Source organism: Clytia hemisphaerica, unplaced genomic scaffold (genome assembly GCF_902728285.1).
Source record: "Clytia hemisphaerica strain Z4C2 unplaced genomic scaffold, Clytia hemisphaerica genome assembly, whole genome shotgun sequence".
NCBI lineage: Eukaryota > Metazoa > Cnidaria > Hydrozoa > Leptothecata > Clytiidae > Clytia > Clytia hemisphaerica.
Window position 1 is genome coordinate 1934601 of NW_027103674.1, and position 20330 is coordinate 1954930.

Sequence of the window (20330 nt, forward strand, 5' to 3'; positions counted from 1 at the left end):
TTTTGGTTTATATACCACCACGGTAGTAATTGTCATAGTGTTTATATAATAACTGCATGACCCCCCCTGTCATACAATCAATTTCGAATTAAATACCTTAGATATCTAACTCCGAAAATTCCCGACCAAAATATCACACCACCAAGCAATAATATGATACCATATGAAGAGAAGTGTAACAGAATCAATGTTTACATTTATGGTATCCCTTGGTTAAATAGAAACGATATTAACGTAGATTTTGATGAAACAATTCAACCATATATCGCTTTGCAGATGGACCACAACCAGAATATCTTTGATTTAAAAGAAAGAATTGGTCAAATATATAATATCCCTCCTAAAAAGCAGATACTGTTTCCTGCTCCACCAAAGAAACAACTCGATGATGTAAAGTTTCTTGACGACGAATCCGTTCCATTGATTCAATATTTAAACCCTTTAGATCACATGCATGGTTTATTACAGGTGACAAAAGACTTCTTTGATCTTCAATTTATTTCACTTTCCACTTTGTAAATACAATAGGATCACTATAATTTAAACCCCTATAACTCGAATGTCCTCATAACTCAAATGTCCCCTCCCCCTTATGCTGTTTGAGTTATGTTCAAAATTCTACTAAAACCTCTTTCAGGTTCGTTGTTCGACAACATTTGTCGGTTGAAGACACAAGTCTTGAAAGTGTGCTTTATTTTTATTATGAGAGTTTCTTGTTAAGGATGGCTTTCAATATTAGTCGAATAAAGGAGCCTATCGAATAGTAGAACGTCGATAGTTAGAGAGCGTCAACTGTAGTCGTAAACATCCCCTCTTTTTGTTACATCTGTATTAAAGTTTGTATTATGAAACAACTCGATGATGTAAAGATTCTTGACGACGAATCTGTTCCATTGATTCAATATTTAAACCCTTTAGATCACATGCATGGTTTATTACAGGTGACAAAAGATTCCTTTGATTTTCAAGAAGAAGTTACCAAGATGTCTGGAACGAGAATGATTCTTAAACTTGTTTTAAGTATGATTCCAAGCAATACACACAGTAAGGATATGATAACACCAGAGCTGCTAGAAAACCTTCGGAATCATCACATAACGCATTTTTATGAAATCAAGTTCAAAGAATTTGGATTGGAGCAACTTATTAGTAGATTTAGAATGTATTCATTCATGGATAATAATGATATTGATTGGGCAATACAGACCATATGCAACAACCATGTCGATCGAGATTCAAAATTCGATTCAAAATTCACAAAGGATTCAAAAAAATTACTGTACAAAAATGTAGAAGGTCTATTCACCATTGTTAACCAGTTGGAAAATAATCGCAGGTATGGTTTTATACACATTTATTTATAAACAACTCCAATTTTCTTGGCCTGGTCGGTCTGGGATTGCTTCTAGCTCATTTTCTGAAAAATTTGCTTTTATACATTCTATGCTTATTCCACTTATTTGGGGGGGGGGGGGGCAGCGGGCGATTTTTTGGGGGCGCCGAAATACAAAGGGCGCAAAAAGACGCTTCTGATTACTAATCTCGGCGCCCCTTTGGTCTTTTACGCCTTAGATAATATGACAGTTTTCGGCCAAAATACCCCAAAATTTTCGTGCTCGTTTCTCTCGCATAATTTTGCAAAGATATTTACTTTTAATAGGGGTGTCAAAATCAAAAACCTCTAAAGATTCCTCCCCAGCTTGCCCGAACTTTAGTCCACCCACCACGCTACTGGGGTCAATGGCTATCGTTTGCTATGGTTGGATTATCTAAAGAGCTTTTACTTTACAAGATAGTGAAATTTGAACTCTCGTGCCTTAGCAAACTGGTTGCTTATAAAAGAAATTGGTACAATAATTTTTGATGCCTTAACTGGATTAAATTTCGCATGGATTAACATTCGCAATTTACGCGAATTTTGGCCATTTTCGCGAGAATTAGTCTTTGCAAAAATTCCAAATTCGAATTTGGGACATAACCCACAGGAAATGAGAGAAATTGGATGAAGAAGAGGCTGATTTGCGAAATTTTGTCCCACGTGAAAATTAATCCACTATTCATGATATGCACCACTGCAATGACTCCACGAAATTATGCAACTTTTTTGTTTGTTTTTCCACTGCCTATACGTCGCTTTTCCTATTGTTTTTGTGACGTATTGGGTGGAAAATTTTAAAAATTATCAGAAGACTCTTCAGTGGTGCATATCATGAATAGGTAATTTTGGTAACAAACAATATTTATGCACTATTTTATAAAATAGTCATTCATTCTCAAACTTTTATCCTTTTTTTCAATCAAGGGAAATGATTGCAGTTGAGAACGAAATGGGTGAGGTGAATTTCTATTTGGCTAAATTTGAGTCTTTCAAATTAATATTCGAAACGAATGACGTGTGCCCATCAAGTCCAGCAATACATACATCAAAACTAACTATTTCACCAGCTGAATCGCTAGATCCTTCAACTCCAATATCAAATTCGCCAAAACCATCAATACCACCAGATTCACCAGAAATGTTAATTCCAAAAGAACTAGCATATTCACCAAAACTATCAAATCGTCCAGCAAAGTTACCAGATTCATCAAGTCTAACATCAGATTCGCCAGATTCATCAATTTCAATGTCAGATTCGAAAGAACCCTTATCTCTAAAAGAAGATACAGCAGAACTATCAAATCATCCAGCAAAGTTACCAGATCTGTCAAATCTAACATCAGGTTCGCCAGATCCATCAATTCCAATGTCAGACTCGACAGAACCATTATCTCTAAACGAAGATACAATAGAACTATCAAATCGTCAAGGAAAGTCATCAGATCCATCAACTCTAACATTGGGTCCGCCAAATCCATCAATGTCACTGTCAGATTCACCAGAACCATTGAATCCAATAGTATTATCCCCATCATCAGCTCCGTCAGATAAATCAATTCCACCAGTAGATTTGCCAGAGCTATCAAACTCAAAAGTAGATTCACCAGAACCATCGGTCCCACTAGAAAGTCAGCCAGAATCATCAATTCTATCAGCAGACCCTTCAAACCCAGCATCAGATTCACCAAAACCTTCAATTCCATCAGCCGATTCCCTAAAACACTCAATCCCACCATCAGATTCACCAGAGCCTTCAATCCCAGCATCAGATTCCCCAGATCCTTCAATACCATCAACAAAACTATCAATTCAACCAACAGATTCACCAGAAATGATGGATTCACAAACATCTTCTACTCAATACACCGAAGAGATAATGAAAGTAGTACTTAAATATAATCACGAAATGAATGTCCTTGATGTCAAAAAAGCAATCGAAGAAAAATATAGCATCAGATGGTTTCATATAGAATTGTCATTTAATGGAAAACTTATCAATGACAACGAAAATATGTTTGAATTGTTTGTCAAATCCAATCCAACGTCGCGAGATGATCTTCTTTGTTTACATGTGTCGGTTGTCAGGCGTCCGTTTCCAATTCGAGTCATGATGGATTATGAAGAAGATAGTGTTTTTGAAGTTGAAGTAGAAGAAGATGACACCATTGAAAAGGTTGGAATTTTTGACGGCTAAAAAATTGTTTTCGAACAATTATAAACGCCCCTCCCCCTATGAAAAATGCAAAATTTAGTTCCTCTACTTAATGACAAAACTCGTCAAAATTCTCACCGAAATTGAAATAATTGCTGCCTCGGGGGAATGCAGGATATAAATTTTTTTTTTAATTTACCCCGGGACGGCAGGTCTAACCCCCGGACAAGTATCAGTTGACCCCCCCCCTGAACATTTAAATTACCCTCAAACAAAGCAAAAATACCCCAAAGCAGAGCAAGTTTACCCCTCAGACAAGACATATGTAGATTTTCCACTACCCCGGACACCTGAAAGAGCCCAATGTCCTGAGGAGGGGAAAATAGGCAGACGGATTTTCTAGGCCATTAAGTTTGATGTCCCGAAGCGGCTAGTGACGAATCTGTTGGTTGGGTAATGAAGCTTTAAACTCGATGCGAATTAGATCATGTTCAGTCGTTACGATTCCGTTTTGCTCCGAAATTAAATGTTTTACCATGACAAACGATAGCCCTTGATCCAATAAGTATAAATAGCGGCAGTTGCATAAAGGTAGAGCATCCAGCTACGGTGTGCAAGGTTGAGGGTCATCAAAGATTCTCAGAATGGTACTTGATGCCTCTCTACTTGATGCTCAGCAACTAAAGAGACAGATCAAGTTAATGTGGAGAAATCCGGGGAAAGAAGTGGCGCCCTCCTCTACCTTCAGGTAGACAGCTAGAGAAAGGGGAGCCCTCGGTTTGCTATCGACTGTGGTGACAAACTTACTTACTTAACCCTATTTTTATCAGGGGGGGGTGTTTTCCACCAGGCTGGCACTCTTTTGTTAATAGCTCACTGAAAAATTTTTTTAACACTCTGAAAGTTCTTGACTTTTAATATAATCTTATTAGCAGCATGTATACCAAATTTTACAATTATACACCGACCAGATCAGGTTTTATGACTTTTTTGTGCAGGCATATCATAAAATCCAGCTAAAACCCTGTAAAATCCAAAAATCTTAAATTTAGCATAACTTTTGACCTAGTCATCCAACTGACTTCAAATTTTGACAGGTTTTAGGTATCAATAATAAAATCTAAAAAATATCAAAAAAATTTTCAAAAACTGCTGACGTCATCAAAAATGACGTCATTGTTTTTTGAAAAAATTTACTCATTTTCTGCATGGATTTTAAAGGTCAATTTTGTTAGTATGTTTAAAACCGGCAAATATGTTAAAGATATTTATTTTGGCTTTTAGAAATTCAAAACAGAATTGAAAAATCTCCATTTGTTCAACTTTAATTGCTGTTTTATTGAATAGTACTTTTTCATTAGTAAGCGATAAATGTGAAAGTTTGTGATGACGTCACCACCTTTAAGATGATGTCATCAACCCAAATTTTTTTCTATGAACTCCTTTTATGGTAGAGAACATTTATGCCAAATTTCAAGTCCATATCTTTTATAGATCAAAAGTTTTGCAAGGCTGGTGGAAAACACCCCCCCTTGAGAATACAAAATCCGAAAAAGCCTGATAATAATAGGGTTAAACATAAATATGGTAAAATATCAGATGATCAAAGCAAATTAGCTAGAATACTAAGTAATCCCAGGGCTGGCCCGAGAATTGTATTTTCTTCCATTTAAAACAGGTGAAGGAACGTATTACCAAATTGAAAGAGTTTGATTTCGAATTCGAGTTAGACATTGATATATGTGAGTATCTCAAAGACAGCAGTAAAGTTCAAGACTACAAGCTAGAACCACAAACAAGAAATCCGCTTAGAAAAGAAATATGAACTTCATTTCCATCTTATTTTCAAAGATGATCCAAGTAACAGGGAAGATATTGTACACCGTGAGATTTTTCCAGTCATAGTATCACTGGACTGTTTGCATAGGAATGTTGGTGATGTTGTTAAAGATATTCGACAAATATATAATATAGGTGATGAAATGGTGATTCAATTCTTACATGCTAAACATAAAGTCTCAAAAAGATCTATCATGAAAAGATTTATCTACGATAAAAATTGCCGATGCTTCACCATTGACTTTTGCTGTTATCCCGAAAGCTGGAGATGAAGAAATAGGAACTCAGGGATGTAATTTGCTATGATAAATACACGCTTTTTTTTATAAGAATGAGTATACCACAGATTTTTGCATATTTCCCTACGGGAAATATTGGACTATCTGTGCCTACCTTATTGGTATATATTTTGGCGTGTTACAAATTTTCGCGGGTACTTAATTTCGCGAGATTTTTGGTCAATTTTCGCGAAATTTAATACTGTTTAAATTTTTCAAAATTACAAAATCGTGAAATTAAATACACGCGAAAAAATTTTTCTTAGTATTTTGTTAGTATTTTTACATCAAAAACGTTGTGTTTCAAAAATACCTAGTTTAGTGAATCGCGAAATTTAATACACGCGAAAATTTTCCAGAAGTCGGCAATCGCAAAATTTAATACACGCGAAACACGTTTTTTCGAAAAAATTTCGCGATTCGCGAAAATTTGTAACACGCGAAAATATATACCAATAAGGTAAGTGATACCAGGCTCAAAACTATTTAACAAACAATCGTATCCCTGGATTTAATACTTTAATCGGATAAATTTTCTCTGGGATTAAATTTTCGCTGGGATTAAATTTCGTGGTTGAGCTCATTCGCGGGGTTTTATTTACGCTGGTGGCATGATATTGAGAGAGACAATATTTTCACAATTTGGTGCCATTACTTACTGCCAAAACATGCAGGTTTGTTGTTGAAATACGCATTATTAAGGTATCTTTGATGCCAGTAAATATTTAAAAGATGGTTTATTTAACATTTTTGAGTTTTGTATATATAATATAAAAAAATTTTGCGGATAAGGCCTTTCCAAATTTCCATTGGGACTAATTTCGCGGATGAACTCAAATCTGCGAAATTAAAACCCCGCAAAATGTTATCGCCATTAAAGTCAAGAAAATATTGACCGATCAATGATCAGTAAAAATGATATGGAAAAGTAATCGGAACCTAGATTTATTATACCCATGGACTTATAAGGTCATAGAAATCCATATGAATTAGGAGGATATTTATTTAAATGTATTACATTTTTTTATACAAGAACCAGTAAAATTTTGCTGAGCATCGGCTGTTTTTATTTTTTGGCACTTTGAACCTCAAATTGTTCTTATCCAATGGGATTTTATCGAAGGGGGGATCGGTACAAAAAGCTTGGACATCATGATTTTTAGTGACGTGGTGGTATACCCAAAAAAACTTAAAAATCCTTTGCCACGGGGTACCAAAAAGGTGGTATCCAGACTAAAATTGGAGAAAATTTTAGTACTTTGTACTAAAATTAGTGATTTCCATCATATTTTTGAATCTTTTCAGAATTTTTTGTGATTTTTCAGAATTTTTCAACAAAAAAAATTGAAATTTTTTCACTTCAAGAAAATTTCCTGAGTGCATTTATTTTTGCATTCATTCATTCAGCCAAAGTATCAATTTTTGCAAAAAGAATATTATGTTGCAAAAATCAGCACTTTTGAGAAAAATGGTCCCGAGAAAAAGACAAAATTTGTCATACTGAAAATACCAAAATTGGGTGATCTCTACTCTCGGGTACCTAATAGCCGTCCCCCCCCCGCTAATTAATTTTTCGAAAAGTTTCCACCCAGGACATTCTTATTCCAACCCCCCCGCTTATTGATTTTGGGGAAAATGTTTTTGAAAGTTCCCTCTTTTGTCCTAATTCTGCTGTATTAGCCTCATTTTCAAAAGTTTTCCACCCAGGACATTTTTATTCCAATCCCCCCCGCTTATTAAGTTTTGAGATTTTTTCCAACCCCCCCGCTTATTCCAAACCCCCCGGCTATTAGGTACCCGAGAGTAAGCAAAAAAGTCCCCAGAAATTTTAGTACATGGGTACTAAAAGACCATTTCTCTAAACTGGGTTGGTGTATGCAAAAAATTCTCGAAAGCCCTTTTGGTACTCATATATGTCCAAGATTTTAGTACCGACCCCTTTTAATTGAGGTATTTTAGGTTTTATATCCCAATTTTACTACTTTAACCCCTAAATTGCTTGAAGAATGACATTCTTCTATGGAATTATTAACAATTTAGCCGCTTCGTATTTACGTAACTACCTGCCAGTAAGACTTACAGCACCAGGTGGCCTTAGAACAAGAAATCCTATTTATCCTCCTTAATATACGAACTGAGCGCTTCCGTAACACTTTTTTTCCGTACTGCATATCTCAGTGGAATGTTCTGGTAGGTAATATACGAGATCTACCTTCAATTAAAACCTTCAAAAAAGCAATCTATGAATTTTTGAGACCCAAGCAATCTCATGTTTTTGATGTTCCTGACATTCAAGGAGTGATCTTTCTTAATCGACTTCGGGTCGGTTTCAGCCATCTCAACGAGCATAAATTTAGACATGGCTTCCACGACACTTTAGACCCTTTCTGTGGTTGCCAAACTAACTCTGTTGAAAACACTCAGCACTTTCTTCTGCACTGCTCTATATATTCCCATGCAAGACAATCTTTGTTCGACAAACTTCAGACCCTAGGCATTATTTTCATCCGCCACTTAACCCTCCTTTTTTCTGTCGGCTTTTATTATATGGGGATGAAAGTTTGACTTCAAATCTAAATAAATCTATTCTTTGTTCTGTTGTTGAATTTCTTAACGAAACTGGAAGGTTTAGCGGTGCTTTATTTTAGGCTTTTACATAACAATTGTAGCTTCCTTCTCCAAGATTTTTTTTTTTTTTCTTCTTTATTTTACTTATTTATTTATTTTTTAAATAGTCTAGTACCTCTGGCGATATAACGTTAGTTCCTAGCGGGGGGAGGGACTATATTTTATGTGTAAGTAATGTTTTGTAATATATGTTCGTAGTGTACACGTGTTTTTGTTTCAATAAAGAAAAAAAAAAAAATTGCTTGAAATCGAGGAATGAGGTCTTCCAAAAATATAAGCACAAAGTTTACGCATAATTCCACCCAAACCAAAGGAATCTCTTCATATCACGCTAATTATATAGATTTTTTTGATCGACAACAAAATAATCCATTAACCAAAATAAACGCCCTTAAGGGCACTGGACCTGGTCATGAAAAGCAGTATTTCCATTGTTTTCAAGAAGCTGTTTTTCTATCCCATTGCATTTCTCTGACCGGACTTAAGATGAAGAACTTGAAAAGAGCGATGCTGCCCACTAAATAAGTGCCACATTGTTAGAATAAAGTTTGATACACCATAATATTCTCGACTATGAAATCCTTAAAAAACAATGGTCATACAGTGTCTACTTAAAGAGGCCCCCGTGGTAACCGATCATACGCTACTTTAGGCGTACAAACTTTCGTGAGCAGAAAGTTTCGTGATTTTCGAGAATTTTAGCCCTTTTCGCAAAAGTAAATGTCTTTGAAAATTTTTGAAAGGGCAATTCGCGAAAGTTTATACTCGCGAAAAATAATCTGAAAAGAAAATTTACTCGAATTTTCCTCATTGCTGATAACAAGGGTTAAATTTAGTGTAGAAATTATGCAAAAGTCCATCAAATGTGGCTAGTTTTATCTACCGAAAACTTGAATTTTCTTCATCATTCGCCTCATTCGCGAAAGTTTATACAGATTGCTCGCGAAAAAAGTTTTTACGTTAAATTCGTGAAAGTAAATGTCGCAAATTTTGCGATTTTTCGACCTCGCGAAAGTTTCTGCTCGCGAAAGTTAGTAGTACCCAAGGTATCACGCAACTTTTTTCTTCAATCACGATCACTCAAATCAGCAAAAAACAAATGGACATTTCAAATCACGATCACGTTTTGACCTCTCATCACGGCAATCACGAGGTAAAAAATTTCCAAATCACGTACTCTTAGGTTCCAAATAAACTAGGGGGGGGACATTTTCGAGATTTTAATAAACGAGAGGGGGACCTAATTGCCGGAGGTTGAAAATTGTACTTCTGAAAACCCAAAAATAAGGTAAATATAGGCTAAAATCAGGCTATTTAGAGCAAAATAGGGGCCTTCTCGTTGCCAGCTGAAAGTATTCTTAAAAATCAATAAACGAGGGGTCATAATAATTAATAAGGTCCGGGCGGGAGGGGTTGGAAAATTTTCGAAAAATTAACAAGCGGGGGGGGGCGTATTGGAACCTAAGAGTAATCACGCTGCAGCAAAAAAGTCCATCACGTCATCACGAAAACCGCTTTGAGGGAAAGTTTCATTTTCTAAAAAATGTTACGTACGACTTTGTCCTTACCTTGTCTGTACACAGACCCGATATCTACGGCTAATTTCAAAATTCATTTCCGTAGAGGTAGAGAATGTACTACGAAGCGATAAACTGGTACAGTGTAGTCCTTACCTTGCCCTCTGGATTTTCAAGGTCCATAAGTAACGTAAATTAATAAAGCCTGGGATACAAGAGGGGGGACGAGGTAGGTTGGGTCTTCTTTGTCAAAATCGTATCTGTATCTTTGCGGCTCTTGTTGCTTTGTCGCACTTTCGTTTTCAATTTCTAAGAATTTTAGGAATAATGCTATTTTCCAGAACAAAAAGCGCCCATTGAATCTTCAAATTATCGTTGTTCCGTAATATACGAATCAAAACCAAAACATTCGAAACTTCAAAACAAAAACAAAGATTGCAGAATTTCTTGCACTGATCAACTCAACTGACTGTCGCCTCTCGTTCAGAAAGAAAAATTAATATACCAGTCCAGTCAGTACTCCACGCACAAGATGGGTTTAATTGCATCATCAATGAAAGAAACTATGGAGGATAATCTCAAAAAGCAGCAAGATTTCATGCTACAAACACAACAAATGCAGGTATTAATGATGTCAAAATTTACAGATTTCGCGGTATTTTATATGATTTTAACACCTGTGACCTGTTGACCTGTGACCTGTGTTTCGAACTGGACATTTTATTCCTAACCCTAAAGAAGGTGAGGCCGAATGCCTTCTTTATAGCACTTAGGGGCACCCGTACCCTGAGACCTAACTTAGGCAGCCTAGACTAATGTTAATTTTTCTTTCAGAAAAAAGACTATAAATAAATTGTTTACCTTTATTCCTGCAGCTTCCCAACATCCAAGCTCTCGAACATAACAAGCCGAATGAAATTACTTTCAATTTCCCGTAGAAATTATGCGATGAAAAATCCGGGGGTCGAAGAATGAAGATATTTTTATTTCCGAACAAGTTATCTTTGCTTATAGCGAAATATTACTTTTCAATATATTTGCTGAATATAATGTTTGATTACAAAAATACTTTACACTGTATTTAAAGTTTGAAAAAGTCGATTCTACTATTCTACTAAGCTCTTTGTTTTCATGTCAAACCCCCGTCTCAAAAGAAGTCCCAGAATAGACCTTTTCGCCTTTGCGTCCGCCATCTTGAATTGTATGCAAAAATACAGGAACGAAAATGCCGTGGTTGGATTTAGTTGGAATGTATGCAAAACATATGCAAGTTTAGACAAAGATTAAAAAGACAACAAAGCATCTTATAAATAAATATTATAATCATTAGAACAATAAAAGATGGAATTTCTTAATCCAAAAGGAAATATTTACAGAACAACAAAAGCCTTTTAGGAATTTGTTTTTAAAGACATTCCATATTCTGTTTTCATGCCATAAAGAAATTCCACGAAGACGGAGTACACACATCAAACTTTCAAAACACGCAAACTGAAAGCAGTAATTATGACGTCACACTTTCTCAATGTTTTGATTTGATCATTTGGCGGCTCTATTCCCAGGAGAATAATTTGCCGTCAGCCGAATAAGGATTGTTTTTTACCTTCGCGGGTGATTTTTCAGTTTGAGTTTCTGTCTAATGTTATGGTCTTTTGAAGTGCTTGTTCTAAGAGATGAGTGAATATAATTGTTTTTAGTTTTCAAGAGAAGCAAATTTAATCTTTCTTCTACAAGATTACACTTTAATATAATGCCAATTATGCATGTAAGTTTTTAATTCATACTTTCTTTTTGCATATGTTTTGCATACTTTCTAAGGGAATTTCACCACGGCAATTCGACCACCATAATTTTTGCATACAATTCAATATGGCGGATGGAAAGGCGAAAAGGTCTATCCCGAGATTTTTGCAGTCGGGCGTTCAAAACAAAAGCGTTTTTATTTTTCCGCCCACTTACGAATTTTTCTTTATAATAGGCATTTAAAATATCGAATTTAAAAATAGTAGTATAAAACCTTATTTTTTACCGTATAGTATTTCTTCTAAAACAAAAAAACAAAATACACTAGAAAAATAAAGAATTTACGAGTGTTATCAAGCCACCCAAAATGAACTTTCATTCGTCCGCGTCATCGAATTGTTGTATACGTCACGATCTATTGTCAACCATTGTCCAATCCCGTAAGCGATTGAAGTGCCGTCAGTAATAATCTGAGAAGAGAACAATAACATTATGACATCACACAAATAAATTACGCTGGGAAAGTCCGCGAGGACAACATGCGGTCTTAACATTTTTCCCTCGCAAGTTTGGGGGGAAAACGAAAGTACTCTATATTTTACATATGGGGAAGTGTAAGAAAGATTTACAAAATAGAAAAGTTTCGTTTTGGGGTAAAGAATCAGTATTGTGAATTTAAACGAGTTTCTATTTTGCAATTTTTATACAGAGCCAAATAAAGATTTTTTCTATTGTTCTTGCTCGATTGCCTCTAACGATAAGTTCCGTAGTTATGAGGTTATCGAGACAAAATGTGACGAATTTGCGCGGAAAAGAAATTTAACATTAGTCTAGGCTGTTAGGATCCCGTAGGGATCTTTGTAGGGCACCGGTACCGGTGGTAGGGTTGGGAGCCTTCTTAATTAATGAAGGTCTGTAAATTACACGCTATAAGTATTTGTGAATGACAGCTGTCTTCTGTCTCTTGTTGGCGCAAGCAGTTAGGCATTGGGTTCAAGCCTGGGTCGGAGACCAGCAGCCAGAATATCAACCAACCTAAATTTTGTCATTCAATTCTTGAGACTTTGATTTTGAAGGCCTTGTTTATACGCTAAAGTAAAAATGATTCCACACATGTAAATGGATTAGGCCGATGAAATTTACATATGAGTTTACCGTTGTGAACTTACCCAAAAATAGATGCGGCATGATTTCATTATTCATTATTCATTATTTTCCCAACAGCACCTTATCCACCATTTCTGCCAATCATGCTCTCTCAAAATAAAAAATTTTGCTTCGCTTCAACCCTTCGCATCTTTTGCGAATGAAAAATAAAGATCGATTGCTACAGTGGCGCTAGATTTTGCAAAAAACTAAAATGGCGGTCAGGGCGGTTTGGCAGATATATGGGCGGGACGCCCACTGCAGTTGTAGGATTGAGGGCGGCAGCATTTTCTGTAATAAATCTTCTTTGTTTACCCGTGTAAACATGCGTAGAGACGATTTTAACAAAGATAGAGGTTGTAGTTGTAAAGAAATATGGAAATAATGAAAAATTTATGAATTTTGAAAATAATGAAATTTTCACGTGGGTGCTTTTTAGAGATGTGGGCGGCCGACGGTAAACTCATATATAAATTTCATCGGCCTTAGTGTTTGAGGTCCAGCAAAATTTCTGGGAAATAGCCTATCCGGCGGTGCACGGTTCTGTCTCCCCCTCAGATCTTTTTCTTGGGAAGTTGATCTTCAAATTAGTTTTTAAGGTTGGCTTGCTAGGCTCAAATTTTTTTATCTATGGCTCAAATTTTAGGCAATTTCTCATAGTTTTCGAAAATATTCCACCCGTCGCGCGTCGGGGAGAGAGCGCAGATCTGAAAAGCCGAAGGGCTAGATAGGCAACTCAAAGCTTTCTCGAGCAAAAAAAATTGACTTTTTAAATTTCGTGCCGATGGATAGGATCTAGCATTTTAATTGTTTTCAGTGCGCAAGATCAAAAGAGTAGGCGGCAAACGCTATTTCACATCTTTCAAATTGGTGAAATTGCATGATTTTAGTCAAGTGTCTAGCCCCCATCAGGGGCTTTACAGGTCTGTGGAAGAGAAATGGAATGTCGCCCTTTGAAGTACAGCTATTAGTGAGGTAGATAACTCAGGACGACGGACGAAAAATGTAATAGGCTAGTGAAAATACGAAATCTGATTGGTTGAAATATTCTGATTGATTATTCTAGCTTTTCTAGCTTTAATTAAATTCAGAAAATAGCACAATATTTCCAAAATGTTTACAATTATTTTAAAAATAAAAGGTCTGTAATTTACTCAGTAAAGTTTCCCGCGTTTGCAGTTTCCCGCGTTTTAGCATTTTCCCGCCACTGAGTTTCCCGCGTGTTCGTCAGCGCCCTCTGCGCCCATGGGCGGAACGGACCACCTTGGTCGTTCTGGGTTGTTCCGGGTCGTTCTGGGTCGTTCCGGGTCGTTCCGGGTCATTCTGGGTTGCTCTGGCACGTTACGGGTCATTACTACTAGTTCCTACTTATACAAACGACCTGGTCAAATTTACTCTTGGAAGTGTACAAAAAACATTCCTAAGTCATATTTACAAAAAAATATGTCAAAACTGTTTCCTTTTAGTCCATTAACTTCAGTTTGGTAAAAGAATACAAACACAAAAGTAAATAAAAATAGACTTTATGACATCATGATTTCATTCAACTTGGAATAAATCCTCAATATCAAAAATAAGGCTAAAAAGTACACACTTTATCAACATTTTACTCATTTTCTTGACGATGTTACTTTTCTTGTTTAATATGTTTTCTGTAATGGACAGGGACCGCTAAACAATTTACAATGTTAAAAAAAGAACCTTGCACCTAAAAATGGTCATTGGAAATTCAGTACACACAGTGAACTTTTTATTGTATTTCTTGCTTTGGCGTTCGTTTTTTTTTCGGGGGAAAAAGCAATAGACGATATCGGCTTTCCGAATTCTCCCCAAATGATTACCCATGATGCATTGTGCAAAAAATTCACGGAAAGTCAATATCATCCGTGAATTTTTTGCACAATGCATCATGGGTAATCATTCGGGGAGAATTCGGAAAGCCAATATCGTCTATTGTTTTTTTCCCAAAAAAAAAACGAACGCCAAAGCAAGAAAAGTTTGTTTTGATTTAAGTTTGTATTTTAATGACCATCCAGGTCATTCATTTGAGGGCTATGCAAGTTTCCCTCCACTGGTGCAATTTACCCGATTTCACGGTACAGATTTGATAAAGTAGATAAATCTTATTATGAGAAGCAGATAAAATTCAGGGCACCGCAGGGGGGGGGGGGGTCAGTACTAAAATGTAAGACATACATGAGTACTAAAAGGATTTTCGCTAATTTTTGACATACCCCCACCTATTTTTCGAAAATGTTATTTTAGTACACATGTACTAAAGTTATTTTGAGCAATTTAACATAGACACCACCCATTTTTTGCCCTTTTACGGCTTTAAATTTACCAAAATGGGGTCATTGTTACAAACCTAGTCGAATTTAGTGCATCAATCTGCAAAATAATATAAGTTTATTACTAAACTGTGCTGAAATTGTACATAAAAATATTTTTAAAAAATTGGAAAAATTCTGAAAGATTTCTGAAGATTTTTTCGAAAATTCCTGAGAAAAAAAAATCAAATTTTTTCCAAAATTGTTAAAAAAATGCCCCATTTTGGCTGATTCTGGCTGATTTTAGAACAAAATACTAAGATTTTTCAAAAATTTCTTTAAGGGACCACCCTTTTTGGTATTTTAGTACACATGGTACTAAAATTATTTTTGAGCTTTTTTGCAGTACCACCACGTCACTAAATGTCATGATGTCTGAGATTTTAGTACCGACCCCCCCCCCCCCTGGGCACCGTGGTGCCTTTATGCTGTAATTTCGTTAGCTGAGATGAATGCTGATGCTGAGATGATTTCAATTCTCTATTATTCTTTTCAAAGCTTTTTCTAGACACTAATCAGGGCAAAATAATTAAGTTAAATTTCTCATGAAAATGGTTGAAGACTGTTTGAAGAGAAAATAAATTATAACCCTGGTAAAAGATTTAAATGCTACATAGAAAGGCGTCAGACATATGACTATTGGCAAATATTACTATTGTCAAATATTGTTCTCCAATATGCTGTTCTCTCCCTCGTACGGTTTAAGTAGATCTTAAGTCTGGAGTTTCTGAACCTTTAGGAAGTTTCTAAGTTCAACTGAGTCATTTCTAGAGTTGACATTTTTATATGTGAAATTTGATGAGTCCCGAGTGGGATTTGAACCCATACATGAAAAGTAACCTCGATTCAGAAACTCCGTACGCTACAATTACTCCACGAGGCCACGGCAATCAATTGAATTCACAAGCTACTTATAATGTGTATTTCAAAGACCCATATATATTATCCTGTTGGCCCCCATCCTACCGGTCCTACCAGGGCCCTTTGTTTCCCTACAAATGCCACTGTCCCAACCCTATTAGGACTCGAGCTCCAACCCTGACCCTATTTGATCCTGACTGATAAAAAACGAATTTCACCTGTATGGATTGAAAAATTGATCTGGAAAATTTGTTCTCTCGTTTGTGTTTGTTGCAAAGATTTGGAATAAGTGTGTATAGCTGCTATATAAGTCTCGATCAGAAATCCTATCTTTCCTATTTTATCTATCTTTGATAAATGGTTTACAAGGTTTAGTTTTTAAAGAAGATGTGAGATATCATTTGCTTACTCATCAATTTTTATTCACAAGCTTTATTTCATTGGATTGACACGTATGTGTAGCAAGATTAGTCAGAAAGAGAGAAAAACATTTTTTTGCTTATATTAGCATAATATAACAAAAGGCAGACACTGCCCTTATATGAAATATGTGTCTGATATGAAAAGGGAACACTTATGTAAAACTAAAATCTTTAAATGAACTAACGGGTTTTTTATCAAAACTTTCCCCTTTTTTCCACAGCTTGGGAGACAAATTGCAATGCAACATATGATGGCCAAGAAACAAATGTCAATTCAAATGGCTCGTCAACGAGAGATGTTCAATTGGATTGCAAGTTTCACTGGTACTGTTTCGTTTTTTGCTGTTGTTGCGTAAGTAGTAAAAAAAATAACCTTGTGCACTCACTTCAGTTCAACTAAAATGTCTGTCTGTACCCTAAAAACTTTGTGGCAGACTGAGGACTTCAAAAATGGTCAGATTTGGCTGAGATTTACAAAAATTTCAAGAAGTTGCACCATAAGAGTCGATTTTTCGCCCAAATTTACTCAAAGTCGGATAAGTTTTCTCTTCACTGTATGGGTCCAATTTTGAGACCCCATTTTTTAGCTCTCAGGCTAGTGTATCAGGCTATTCCACCAGAAATAGTCTGTACCAATGAAGTATAAGCCCGAAGGGCTAGAAGTCAATCTCCTTGGTAGGATTTGAAGCCAACAAATCCTACCAAAGTTGCGCGGCCTTGAGCGGCTCGCCTGGTTTTTACACAAATGACAGATTGAAACTAAAATTTACCGCTAAATTTCGAAAAATATATCAATCGTAAACAAAGGAATTGCTAGATTCAATCTGTCGTCAAAAATGCGGCGCATTTTTTAAGGCTTCACTTTTTCTTGCCTGAGAAAGGTTAGAGATAGAACTCTAGCCCTTCGGGCTTTAAACTCAATGGTCTGTACCCCCTATGTTGAGGAGTTGTGAAGTCCAGGGTGGTCTAGAGAATTAAAAAATCCATAGGGTCTGGTTTTTGTTTTTTTTTGTCAGTAAAATGAGGCTGAAAATCCAGGGTGGTCAGTAACACAAGGTACAGAAAATGGGAAAAAAATCTATGAGGCCTGAAAAATTGAAATAAGAAATTCCAGAAAAACCTTTCAGTAATAATCTAGCTTTGATATTTTATTTTTATTTTTTAGAGCAACAAAATCAAAGAATCCAAAATTATTAGCTCCCATTCTCCCGCTTGGATTCATCACCGCTTACCAATGGGATATGGCACATGGCGACAAAATGCAAAGGATAAAACGTTAGTAAAAAAGTTCCATGTAAAGTCAAAAATACCCTCATGAAATTGTTTTTCAGTGTATTTAATCGATAGCCAATATCTCTTGTGTTTATTGTCTATCTATCTGTGTACTCTTAGGTTCCAAATAAATTCTTGTTAATTTTTCGAAAATTTTTCAAATCCCCGCCCGGACCTGATTAGGACTCCCCGTTTATTAATTTTAAGGATATTTTCAGCAGTTGAAGAGAAGGTCCCATATTTTACTCTAAATAGCCTGATTTTAGCCTATATTTACCTTATTTTTGGGTTTTCAGAAGAACAATTTCCAACACCCCCCCCCCCGGCAATTAGGATTTATTAAAATTTCGATGTTCAAAAATGTTCTTTATTAACAAAAACACCTAATGAATTACCAGCATTGCGATCTTTGTGATTGATGATTTTTTTTTCAAATTATCAGAAAAATCTTTGTGCTTATTTGTCTCTTTGCTGGAATATTTGCTAAAAGTCATATTTTTTCTCATTAGGAGATGCTGAATTCATTCTTGACGAAACTGATCGTACAGAACTACCTCATGGAGATCTTAACCTTCAATTGATCGACCAGTATCGAACGAAGAAGTAGATTCGAGTTGATTAACAATTATGTGGATTCAGACAAATTAGACATTAAACCTTAGTACGGTTGCTTACCGAATCTTAACGTCATTTCGGGGTAATTTTCATAGGTTTGGGGTAACTTTCATTTGGTGAAATTTTCTATGACTCAATTTCGGATAAACCCTATGAAAAGTAATAAAATCAGTCATATGACTAACCAGGAATGATATGATATTTCGTGAAATTAGGATTAATACCCCTCGTATCATTTTGAAACACTTTGAAATAGCCCTCAAGTCAGAACATGACTTGTTTAAATAGCCCTCACTTCGATTCGTGCTATTTGAAACTATTTCAAAATTAAACTCGGCTATTAATCCCTGATTTCCCTCAATGTCATATCCTTACTATTAGTAAGTGTGAGGTATAAATTTCATAGCCTCAAGTCAGAACATGACTTGTTTAAATCCTTTTCTATCAAGCTAGTGTACCCAGAAGATTCTGCTATGAAAGTTACTTCCTACTTATGAAAGTAATCAAGATTCTAATCCCCAGACCTCTCTAGATACACATTGTACATTGTTATCCTCCTTGTCAAATACGATTGCCAATGTATTAGCTCAACAACGTAATAGTTTGTGTTGTGGACATTACACTGGTGCGTCCAGAAATATTGGATTTTCATTATTTACAATTTCCTTGAAAAGTTTTCTTTTAATTATTGACATCCTCTTTACATATTTATGTAGTTTTTAATTTGGATTAATGCATTATCACTTTAGAAAACCAGCCACGCCACACTTCACCACATCACATCACGCCACCCTTTAAGGCCGGTGTCCACTTTCTCGCGAAATGGGCAACAGTTTTTTTCTTAGCCTTTTTCACCTGAAGAAAAGATTACGTCATTAAAAAGTTTCGCGCGAACAAAAAAAAAGTTGAAGGAAATTCTACTTTTTTCACCCGTTACGTAAATTCCGACCAATGGAATTGCTTCATTTTTCAACCGACCAAACAAACCGACTTTACAAAAACGTCAAAAAAGTTTTCGCTCATGTCGCGCGAAGGTGAAGACCGGCCTTTACTAACCAGGTAACCGCTGGAAGCCTCTTAAGTCCTGAGTTATTTTCACCGAGTTAAAAAAAAAACAAATTACGAGAGGGCTCTTGATACCCCTTGATATATGTAAATTGAAATTAAATCCATTTTTTCGTTACTCGGTGAAAATAACAAGGGATTTCCGAGCTATCGCCCCTTCAGCATTTTTTAACGATTAATAACTATTCTTGAACTTGAAATCTCCTGCTTTTTTATCGGACCTGGAATCATTTATAATTTTTCATATAAAATTTTCAAAATATCTTCTTAATGTCGACTCGCCTTCCTATCATTTGATTGGAATTTCTTACAATATTTTGACCATTGCCATATTGCCGCGTTAAATAGTTAATTAAAGGATGAATAATTTTGAAATTTAAACTGATAAATAGTATAGAATTTAGAATATGCATGCAAATTTTATCTAAACTTAATGAAATTGTACTTTTATTAGATGAGACTATTTTTTTCAGTGTGTATTGTTTGTAATAAGGCGAAAATAAAAAAAATAAAAAAATGTTTCCAGAAACCGGCTAGGGCTTACTTTGTGGTGTTTGTATATAAAAGTTATCTTTAAAATTCTATTTCAATGATCTTAAGTTATCAAAAATAGCAAAACAAAATTTTTCCGGCCGGCCGCATGAGAGCTTTTTGCTTTCGCCCGCATTCTGGAAATACTACATTTTTTTAATTTTCGTCTAACGATATTTTTATTTTTAGGATATTATGCACTTTATTATTATTTTGAATGCAAAAGACATTTTAATGTTAAACCTATATTACTTGACACCTCTTGGAGTAAAGCAGCGAAATTGTCATGAAGTCAAATTTGATGAATAAAGAAACGTAAAATTTTCACTTAGGGTATAAAATTAAAATTCAAAACCTCAGGTGAAAATTTTATGTTTTTGCTTGATACAAATGTGTATATGTGAATAGAAAAAAATGAAAAATAGGGACGTTTCATTTTTAGTACAACCGGTATTTCCTGGACAGGGTTTACAATCAAGGTCGAAATCTATTGAGAATTAAGCTTATTTCTTCGTTTTTCGAAATTTCGAGTTCGGCGAGAAAGTCGATTTTG

The 20330-nt window shown here is 35.5% G+C and overlaps 2 protein-coding genes across 2 annotated transcripts; both read left to right on the plus strand.

Moving 5' to 3' along the window:
- Window positions 1-814: 814 nt before the first annotated feature.
- On the plus strand, window positions 815-6636 carry LOC136803479 (cation channel sperm-associated targeting subunit tau-like). The gene is made up of 3 exons (XM_067060220.1): window positions 815-1336; window positions 2303-3551; window positions 5209-6636. Exons 1-3 carry the CDS (start codon window positions 846-848, stop codon window positions 5353-5355), a joined length of 1887 nt encoding a protein of 628 aa, XP_066916321.1. The 5' UTR covers window positions 815-845; the 3' UTR covers window positions 5356-6636.
- Window positions 6637-10226: 3590 nt separating this feature from the next.
- LOC136803483 (plasminogen receptor (KT)-like) lies at window positions 10227-18445 on the plus strand. Its single transcript, XM_067060223.1, has 4 exons — window positions 10227-10414; window positions 16516-16646; window positions 17460-17569; window positions 18076-18445. The coding sequence occupies exons 1-4, from the start codon at window positions 10325-10327 to the stop codon at window positions 18171-18173; spliced, it is 429 nt and encodes a 142-aa protein (XP_066916324.1). The 5' UTR covers window positions 10227-10324; the 3' UTR covers window positions 18174-18445.
- Window positions 18446-20330: the final 1885 nt, after the last annotated feature.

Bases quoted from the DNA above. Each gene is read 5' to 3' on its own strand.
- LOC136803479 (XM_067060220.1), top strand. From the start codon at position 846: ATGAAACAACTCGATGATGTAAAGATTCTTGACGACGAATCTGTTCCA. The intron at 1,337-2,302 runs GTATGGTTTTAT...TTTTCAATCAAG, and splicing joins CAGTTGGAAAATAATCGCAG to GGAAATGATTGCAGTTGAGA. The intron at 3,552-5,208 runs GTTGGAATTTTT...CATTTAAAACAG, and splicing joins AAGATGACACCATTGAAAAG to GTGAAGGAACGTATTACCAA.
- LOC136803483 (XM_067060223.1), top strand. From the start codon at position 10,325: ATGGGTTTAATTGCATCATCAATGAAAGAAACTATGGAGGATAATCTC. The intron at 10,415-16,515 runs GTATTAATGATG...TTTTTTCCACAG, and splicing joins TACAAACACAACAAATGCAG to CTTGGGAGACAAATTGCAAT. The intron at 16,647-17,459 runs GTAAGTAGTAAA...TTTATTTTTTAG, and splicing joins TCGTTTTTTGCTGTTGTTGC to AGCAACAAAATCAAAGAATC.